Source organism: Hakea prostrata, chromosome 1 (assembly GCF_041222555.1).
Source record: "Hakea prostrata isolate BN-2017 chromosome 1, UWA_Hpros_2, whole genome shotgun sequence".
NCBI lineage: Eukaryota > Viridiplantae > Streptophyta > Magnoliopsida > Proteales > Proteaceae > Hakea > Hakea prostrata.
The window spans coordinates 62,063,726-62,073,549 of record NC_142600.1 but is presented as its reverse complement, the minus strand read 5'-3'; the positions used below and the strand labels follow the sequence as shown (position 1 = coordinate 62,073,549).

At 40.6% G+C, this 9,824-nt stretch overlaps 1 protein-coding gene across 2 annotated transcripts; it reads right to left on the bottom strand.

Moving 5' to 3' along the window:
* Positions 1-7,953: 7,953 nt before the first annotated feature.
* Positions 7,954-9,551, bottom strand: LOC149029321 (uncharacterized). 2 transcript variants are annotated; one of them, XM_089150508.1, is made up of 4 exons: positions 9,454-9,551; positions 9,335-9,371; positions 8,945-9,213; positions 7,954-8,851 (listed from the first exon to the last, which is right to left on the bottom strand). In XM_089150508.1, exons 1-4 carry the CDS (start codon positions 9,541-9,543, stop codon positions 8,225-8,227), a joined length of 1,023 nt encoding a protein of 340 aa, XP_089006634.1. In that variant the 5' UTR covers positions 9,544-9,551; the 3' UTR covers positions 7,954-8,224. The 2 variants fall into 2 exon arrangements, with proteins under 2 accessions (XP_089006634.1, XP_089006643.1); XM_089150517.1 differs by having other exon boundaries at positions 7,954-8,833.
* Between the last annotated feature and the right edge of the window lie 273 nt (positions 9,552-9,824).

The window sequence follows — 9,824 nt, the reverse complement described above, 5'->3', positions numbered from 1 at the left end:
TTGAGATAATAGGCAACACAATTCACAAACTCATAGTTAGATACTTAAAGCTGTAATTGAAAGAGTTAATAATATTTACTACAGTACAAATAAATAACCCACACTAATTACTTACCCGCCTTATGCATCGAATGCATTAGATGAACAATCCATCTAGCATGCACAATATTCAAGTAAGTAGTATGAGCTCTGGGGTTTGCTCTTTGTATGGCTATGTTCATGCGCTCAAGAGCTGCATAAATTGGGGCATTGTGGCCCCCCTCAACAAGGAGTCAACCATATGCAAGACCTTGATTTTGGGCGCCAAGATCTTCATCACAATAGTCACATTTCTCCAAAAGTCATTAGATGCGATCGTCGCCTGTGCTGTGCTCCCACTATTTGTACTGAATCATCACAAACACATCAGTTAGTAATAGATACTACATACTAGATATTCATAATATAAATGTATAAGAACTTGTTAAATGAAATAGTATATAGAAAAAACAAAAATTCCTTACTTGGATCCAACCCAAGAAAACCACTCCTCTGATGCAAACATAGCTCTGAGGCCCGACCTTCCTCTCCTAGATACCGTTGAGGGCGACGAAATTTGTGGCGAATCTCATCGGACCGAGTCGCACCAACTCACCCTTACATGCTTGTCTCATCATATCCAAAGCAGCACTATGATTATAGATTAAATTAGTTACCTGCTTGGCCCTCTCTGCTGTGGTTTGGATAATATTGATCTTACCAGTGTCCTTTAACATGAGGTTGATACCTCAGTTGCCTTCTTGAAGTTTAAGCCATTGTTGATGACAATCTACACCACATTATTCTTCCCAACCTCATCAATAACATCCTGCAGAAGTCTAAGTATATATACTTGTGATCTTTTGTCAGACCAATAGCATTCACAGATTTCAAAAAAATGGTAATCCTATCACATACACCATAAAGTTGATGATAGACTTTCTTGTCAGACCAATCCATTTATCACACATAATAATGTATCCATATGATCCCCACAAGGATCTTAAACTGCCGATGTACTCCTACAGCTCCTCCTTCTCCTTAGTCAGTAAGGTGGTCAACACCTCTTTAGGGGTGGGACTAACGTATCCAGGACCTGTGTCAGCAATAATGTCAATCATATTTTTGTAAACAACCCAGTGTTGTGTTTGCTAGAATAGAATTATAATACATCCACTTTGCTACTGCCTTCTTCACCTTCTTAGCCACCCCTTTCCATGCACCTATAATATTGGACTACTTAGCTCCCTTCCTTCTGAAATTGTCAGGATCCTATTCTAGAATAGGATCCCTTCTATGTGGATAGTCACGTGGTGTCGGATGATTTGTCGTAGCAGTGGCCCTCTGACTCTGTGATCAGCTAAACATACCACATAAACCACCCTTGTCCCTAGATCCAGATGCTTCAGCCCCAGATCCAGATGCTTCAGCCACAGATCCAGATGCTCTAACCCCTACAACCCTAGAGGGACCATCTCCTGTAAATCTAGTTTTGGCCCTCTCCTACTCCTGGTACTGCATCTCCTTGCTCTTAGCCATTGTCCATTTGGTATCCCTCTCCTCCTGCTCTCTAATATCAATGGGATCAACATCCCGATTAGAATCTGAATCAACTTTATAAGATGACAGTGCCTGCACCTATTTTTATCCAGCACATGTTTATTCCCTATCTTTTTGTAAAGCGTAGATCACGCTTCGAATTATGTAAAGTTTTTTCTTATTAATGAAGTACAATTATGCTTGTTGCATTTTTACTATTGTCTCTTATGCACTTTCTTGATAATTATGATGTGAGAATATGTTTCACTTGACTTATAGTAAATTATGCAAAAGAAAATTCACTTACTTTGTTGGTTTGTTTCTAACGAAAAGTTTTCCTATTATTCATTCTAGTTCTTTTGAGTCACTTCTGGATCTATGACTCGGATTTCTCATCTAACACTTATATTAACTATTATTGACTTCGTAAAACTTAGCTCTGATACCACCTCTGTCACACCCCACCCGACAACCCATGGGAGTGATCTGTCACAAGATCCACGGTTTGTGTCCATCAATAACAATAAATGCAAGTAAAGACAATCATGAACAAGAATAAGTTCAATAATTAAATAAAAGGATTACAGGAGTCCAAATACTCCAATAAAATAATCAAGGAAAAAATAAATGATCAAAATGAATATGAGTTCAGCAGAAGCAAACAAAAGACTTAAATGATTTTCTTTCCAGTTTCTTTCTCTAAAGCTAGATAATGTTTCTCATGTATTTCAAGAAAAGGGGTCCTCCAATTCTTCTCCATACGATGAGCAAACTGCCTGGCAACCTGTCTCCTCCTCCCATCAATGGGTGCTATAAGCGCACTCCATGCACTCGCAGGAACTCCCGCACAGGCTATCTCCATTTCCCATTGCCGATGCCACATCTTCTTCATACGAGAAGGCTCCTTCATGGGAAACCAATCCATCTTTCGGCGCATATCCTCTATTTGTACAGGCTAATATAACATAGACAAATAAAGGAATGAGTTCAGACGAACTCAGTAAGAACAACAATAATTCTCATCTATATGACAAACCATCATAAGTGAATATATGACATGTATGAAATGCAAAGTATGAATATCGCTAAGATCTAATTGTGCAAGTCTCTAACAGTTGACATACTTTAAGATATAACACCAGCCCTCCTCTGGGTAGGTCTAGTCACTCCGATCCGGCAAGGACTGGTTACCTCTGTAGGTGTAACAACCCCCGTATTTCTAACCCAAGATCCGTATTGTAGGTCCAAGAACCCGAAGGTCTAGCAGGGTAAATTTGTGGAGTGTTTGGATAGAAGTCCATGATCCATACCCTGAACCCATGGATCTGGATTCTCTTGATGAAGAGCTTGTCTTGCTTGGTAGTTGGACTTCGGGAAGGCAAGTGATGTCTGGAGATGTCCGGAATGAAGGTAAGACCTCCCCAATGTATTCATTAGGGTTAGGTTGTACTTGGACATCAACCCCCTGAGCAAAGCACCCTTGTATAGCAATATACTTGGGGGCGGTTGCTAGTGGCGGTTGATTAAACCAAGCGACCACCTGGTCCTGGTTGCAGGGTTTTGCCTTATTTTGCCCCCAGACTTCTATAAATAGTAACCCTCACTTATTTTACGAATATTATATTTGGGATTGCTATTTTTGGAGGTTAGATGGTTGTGGAAACGTACTGGAAGCATATCTAAAGTGTTGTTAGAGTCCCAGAAGGTTCTACTGTCATTCATAGTTGATCTAGTTGAGGTAAGTGATTCCTTTTTCACTCTTACTTCACTTTTAGCTATGATAAAAGTATATTAATGTTTCCCTTTGGTTGTTTTTGATCCTTCTATTACACTGTCTACCTTTTTGATGATCTTGGTGAGATCAGATCCGAAAACAAAACCATGCTTTCGTGAAAAGAGCTGATCTAATCAAGAGGGAGGATTCTGGATAACCAATTTGATGTCTTTGGTTAGGTTTAGTATCACCCATGGTTATGGGAGTGATAGATTTGAGATTTGGACAATGATCATTCATAATTCGGATTGAAATCGGATGATCAGAAGCCTGAGTTTCTGATTGAAAACTCTTTATTTGGGGCGGTCACTCAACTTAAGCGACTGGTGGGTTTCCAGGGACCAAATGACTTTTGGTTTTGATCGGATTTGATTCATTCGACTTATACCTTATTGTAACCCTGTATATAGGTGTTCTCTGTTTCAAATAAAAGTCTTATAATAGTTTCTGGATTGCAAGTTAGAGGAATTTTGCATAATTACAGGTAAGGACATACAATCCTATCTTTATGAAATGACTAAACATGCTAGTCCAGTGTTTGTTATTACTGTTCTTTCATTTCATATGTTGTTGTAACCTTGTTTAGCATGCTGATATTGTTATATGCTTGCTGTTTGTACTGTCATTACTTATACTTCGTTGATCATGAGTGTGTTTTACTAATGTTGGTTGGTTTGTGGTTCTGATGGAAGGGGTATTCCATTGGGATATCCTAGCTTGGAATATCAGAGGGCTATGGTATGGGATACATGCTCGCTGATGTCTCTAGCACTATCATAACTACTGGATGACATACCTAGGTAGAGTCTAGAGTTGCATGGCTAGGTACCCCACATGCTACTACCCTTTCGGTAGGGGAATTGAAACTGGATGACCCGTGATGACAGTGATGTGACGATGGTCCACTGTTGGTCATATAAATGGTAGGGTTGCATATGTAAGGGTTGGGCTCATGGACGTCCAAGGAACGGACCGCGTGTCGTGAGGAGTCATGAGAGCATTCCGCCCCAACAATATGTGGATGACCATAGGGTTATGGAATGGAGTCCAATAGCGGTTGCCAATCCATGAGGGTTCTCATTTCTAGGTTGCGAAGGATACTGAACCGAGTTGGATGGTGACATAGGGGATGTATCTGGACTTCATGTAGTATGTTACCATTATGACTTGCATTGGATTAGAAACCCCGACATGCGCCAGTACGCATGCCAATGGTCGTGGTGAGAGAGTGTTGACTTAACCCCAACCATGGTTTGAGAGCCAGATGTGGACTTTCCATTTTACCCTGAATCCCTACAGAGATAACCAGTCCTTGCCGGATCAGAGTGACTTGACCTACCCAGAGAAGGGCTAGTGTATATCTTAAAGCATGTCAACTATTAGAGACTTGCATGGTTAGATCTTACAGGTATTCATACTTTGCATTCATACATATCATATATGCATTTCTGATTGGTTTGACATATGGATGGGAATCATTGTTTGTTCTTACTGAGTTCTCTAGAACTCATTCCTTTATTTGTCTATGTTTTATTAGCTTGTATAAATGGAGGATATACGCCGGAAGATGGATTGGTGTCCCATGAAAGAACCTTCCCGTATGAAAAAGATGTGGCACCGGCAATGAAAAATGGAGATAGCCTGTGCGGGAGTTTCTGCGAGTGCATGGAATGCGCTTGTAGCACCCATTAACGGGCGGAGGAGACAAGTTGCCAAGCAGTTTGCTCACCGTATGGAGAAGAACTGGAGGACCCCATTTCTAGAAATTCATGAAAAACATTATTTAGCTTTAGAAAAGGAAACCGGAAAGAAACTTATTTAATTCTTTTTTATTGCTTCCGCTGAACTCATATTCATTTTGATTATTTATTCTTTCTTTGATTATTTTATTGGAGTATTTGGACTCCTGTAATCCTTTTATTTAATTATTGAACTTATTCTTGCTCATGATTGTCTTTACTTGCATTTATTATTATTGATAGACTAAAACCGTGGATCTTGTGACGGATCACTCCCACGGGTTGTCGAGCGGGTAACTGAGACCGGTGGGTGGGGTGTGACAGTAGGGATCCTGGGTAAAATGAAAAGTCCACACCTGACTCTCAAACCATGGCTGAGGTTAAGTCAACACTCTCTCACCACGACCATTGGCATGAGTACTGGCGCATGTCGGGGTTTCTAATCCAATGCAAGTCATAATGGTAACATACTACATGAAGTCCAGATACATCCCCTATGGCACCAACCAACTCGGTTAAATATCCTTCGCAACCTAGAATGAGAACCCTCACGGATTGGCTACCGCTATTGGACTCCATTCCATAACCCTATGGTCATCCACATATTGTTGGGGCGGAAAGCTCTCGTGACTCCTCACGACACGCGGTCCGTTCCTTGGACGTCCATGAGCCCAACTCTAACATATGCGACCCTACCATTGTATGACCAACAGTGAACCACTGAGTCTCTGCAAGAACTGGTTACCGCTGTAGGATGAAACAGACTCACATCACCGTCGTCACGGGTCATCCGGCTTCAATTCCCCTACCAAAAGGGTAGTGGTATGTGGGGTACCTAGCCATGCAACTCTAGACTCTTCTTAGGTATGTCATCCAGTAGTTATGACAGTGCTAGAGACACCAACGAGCATATGTCCCATACCACAGCCCTCTGATATCTCAAGCCAAGATATCCCAATGGAATACCATTTCCATCAAAACCACAATACAGCAATCATCATCATACCACATTCATAATTGATAAAGTATATGCAAAGACAATACAAACAACAAGCATATAATAAGATCAGCATGTTATACAAGGTTACAACAGTATATACAATAAAAGAACAGTATGGAAAGACACTGGACTAGGATGTTCAAGTCATTTTATAAAGATGAGGTTGTATGTCCTTACCTGTAAATAAGTAGAAATCCTCTAGATTGCAAACAGAAACAATTATAAAACTTTCCTTTAAACAGAGGACACCTATAAACAGGGTTACAATAATATGTAAGTCGAATGAATCAAATCGGACAAAATCCAAAAGTCACTTGGTCACTAGAAACCAGCCGGTCGCTTAGGCTGAGCGACCACCACTAGTGACTGCCCCAAAAACAGTGAGTTTCAGATCCGAAACTCAGGCTTTTGATCATCCGTTTTCAATCTAATTTTTGACTGATCATAGTCCGAAATTTCAAGTCTAACACTCCCCCAACCAAGCGTAATACAAAACCTAACAATTGACACCAAATTGGTTATCCAGAATCCTCCCCTTGATTAGATCAGTTCTTTTCACGAAAGCAGGGTTTCGTTTCCGAACCTGATCTCATCAAGATCATTAAAAAGGTAGGTACTATAATAGAAAGATCATGAACAACCAAAAAGGAAAACAAATATACTTTAATCATAGCCAAAGGTAGAGTATGAGTGAACAGGGAATCACTTACCTCAACCAAATCAGTTAGAAAAGACAGGAGAAGCTTCCAGATCACTAATAGCACTTCGGATCACCTTCCAGCTCGTCTCCACTGCCACCTAACCACCAAAAACAGCAATCCCGAATATAAGATTTGTAAAATAGACGAGGGTTGCTATTTATAGAAGTCTGGGGGCAAAATAGGGCAAAACCCCGCAACCAGGACCAGGCGGTCGCTTGGTCCAATCAACGGCCACTAGCAACCGCCCCCTAGTATATTGCTATACAAGGGTGCTTTGCTCAGGGGGTTGAAATCCAAATACAACCTAACCCTAATGAACACATAGGGGAGGTCTTACCTTCATTCCGTACATCTCTAGACATCACTTGCCTTCTAGAGGTCCAACTACCAAGTAAGGCAGGCTCTTCAACAAGAGAATCCAGATCCATGGGTTCAAGGTATGGATCATAGACTTCTATCCGGACACTCCACAAATTTACCCGGCTAGACCTTCGAGTTCTCGGACCCGGCAATCAGATCCTGGATTAGAAATACGGGGGTTGTTACAATTGTTGGGGATAATAAATGTGTTAAAAGGCCAACATACCCGAGCCAAATGAAGCAACTTAGCCATCTTTAGGGCCCTAGATGAAACAATCAATAGTTTTTTTTTTTTTTTTTTTTGAATCCGAAGAGTTTATACATAGGGTGGAGGAAATATTACTAATATAGGTGCCGCCGGATGGATGCAAACCCAGGACCTCCCCGTGGAAAGTTGGGCTTTTAACCGCTCTACTAATCCACCATTGGCTGAAACGATCAATAGTTCCTCCCTTAATGCTGACAGAGTGTAGTGATCCCGTCAGCCATCCCCCCAGGGGACAACTACTCAAACTCAGAAGGAGAGTAAGATGGGTGTGCGGAAATGGAAACGGGTGTAGGGAGAGGGGTGTGGAAGCGTGGGAGAGACATTGGAGAGACTTCTCACGTTGGCTCAAGAATCATCCAATCTTACCGATTATTTGATATTCAAAAAATTCCTAATATTAACTGGATGGTCTAGTGGGATGGTTTTATATTCTGATCAGGGTTTTAATCCACAAAACTGGGGATGCAATTAATCAATGGTGACACAAATCCAATTTGAATCAAAACTAAAAGTTGCCCAAGTTGATCTTCAAGAATAGAAATATAAATGGGCAATCGAAATCCATTACAAATCAACATTTTATGTCTATGTAGAAGAATTTGAATATATGACAGGAAAACATCTTCTGCTGTGCACAAGCTGCACAGCGTGCACATATATGGTAACTGACACCAACTACCAGAATGCAAAATTGCAAGGTTGGAACTACAAACAGATCCCAAATAGTGAGCTTCCTCAGAATGAAAATTTTTACAATCTGATTAAACACTAGTTCATCACTAACAAGCTCTTGATTTTTAATAATTTTCGAGCTTGATAATGAAGTCACATACGATGAACCCACTGTTCAAGTCGAAGCTGCTTCAATGGAGGACCAAGGTCTGGCTTATTTCTCCTTGGACATTTCCATTTCCCTGCAATCTCTACTATGGGTTCGCTCTGGATGTTGGTTCTTTCTGATAATGCCTTTCTCACAACTCCAACACCCTCCACATCAATCCGTGAAATCATTCTCTCAATTTTCAAATTCTCATCAGTTATCCTATCACTTCTGGGAAATTTTCTGTTTGTTTCCCTTATGGTTCTGTTCTTCCTCGTTGATACAAATCCACCATCACTAGCCAAAACTTTCAGCTTGTTTTCTTTGCCATCACTGCTCCCAATCGGTTTCTTTACCGAAGCTCCAATGACGGGTGATGAAACAAGGGCATTGTCTCCTTTTGGATGCTGTCTACTGGCTTTTGATGGAACATGGATTTCTTCTTCTTCTTTTATTGCATCCAGACTCGGTAGAGCATTTCGACCATTCTGGTCTAATTCCTCATCTTTTAAAGAAATAAAATCATGAGTTTGTACTAGTTTGCCTTCCAAGCTTTCATCTGAACAAGCATTTCTGCAGGATGGGTTTTCATTACTCTCCACCAGCTGATTCACCTGTAGTTTTAGAAAGATCTAATTAGAAGTTTTTGGACATCAGGTAACGCTATTCTTGCAAGGATTTAAGCCAAATCCAGTGAATCACAGAGAAGTAGAGAAAAAGAGTACCTTATTTGAACCCTGATTTTCTAGGTTATCGTCGTCACGAAATCTTTGGCATTCAACGAGCTCGTTTATGGAGTTAGTTCCATCCCCAAGAGATGAGTCTCTGAAACTGCTAATCTTGAACTGACCCAAATCCTCGTTTTTTACTTTGTTAATGTCTTCAGAATCAAACCCTTTGCTTTGGCTGTCCCCAAGACTAAACCCATCTCGGGTGTCCAACTCCGGAGAATCGTACACGTAACCGGAGAACCAGTTCCTTAAATCAGGAGGTTCTGATAGATCAAACAAAAACGATAATGAAAAAGAAGATAGAAATTGAGCACTGAGAATCTAAATCTAAAAGGAAATGGAACCCTAATCGGAAGAAAAATAAGTTGAAAGATCAGTACGAACCAGAAGGTAGGGAGAGAGAATACGAAGAATCCGGAATCTACAAAAGAAACCGTCATACAATAAAATTTCTGCAGATGCAAATAAGAAATATGAAGACTCAGAATGGAACAGTTGATCACCTCCGATTCAAATCTTTCGCCATTAGAGAAATTGCAGCTGTTGAGGTTCACATCGTAAACCTCAGAAGTTTCTCCATTCTTTGGAGCCATGGAGAATAAAGAAAACGATTGTTAGAAATACTGTTTTTGTTCATTTGTAAAGTCTCTTTGCGAGGATTGGTTTTCAAATTCCCCGGGTGGTTTTGGCGCCAAACGAATTTTTCAAATGTTGCGGAATTTGAAAGGTAAGACATTTGAAAGCCCGGCTTCTGTAGACCAAGACAACGGTCTGCCTTAGTGTGGCCATTCATTATTTTATCAAAACTACGATTTCTCAGCTACACCAGTCTCTTATAGACTACTATCAACAAAGAACCCTAAGCATCTTCTAT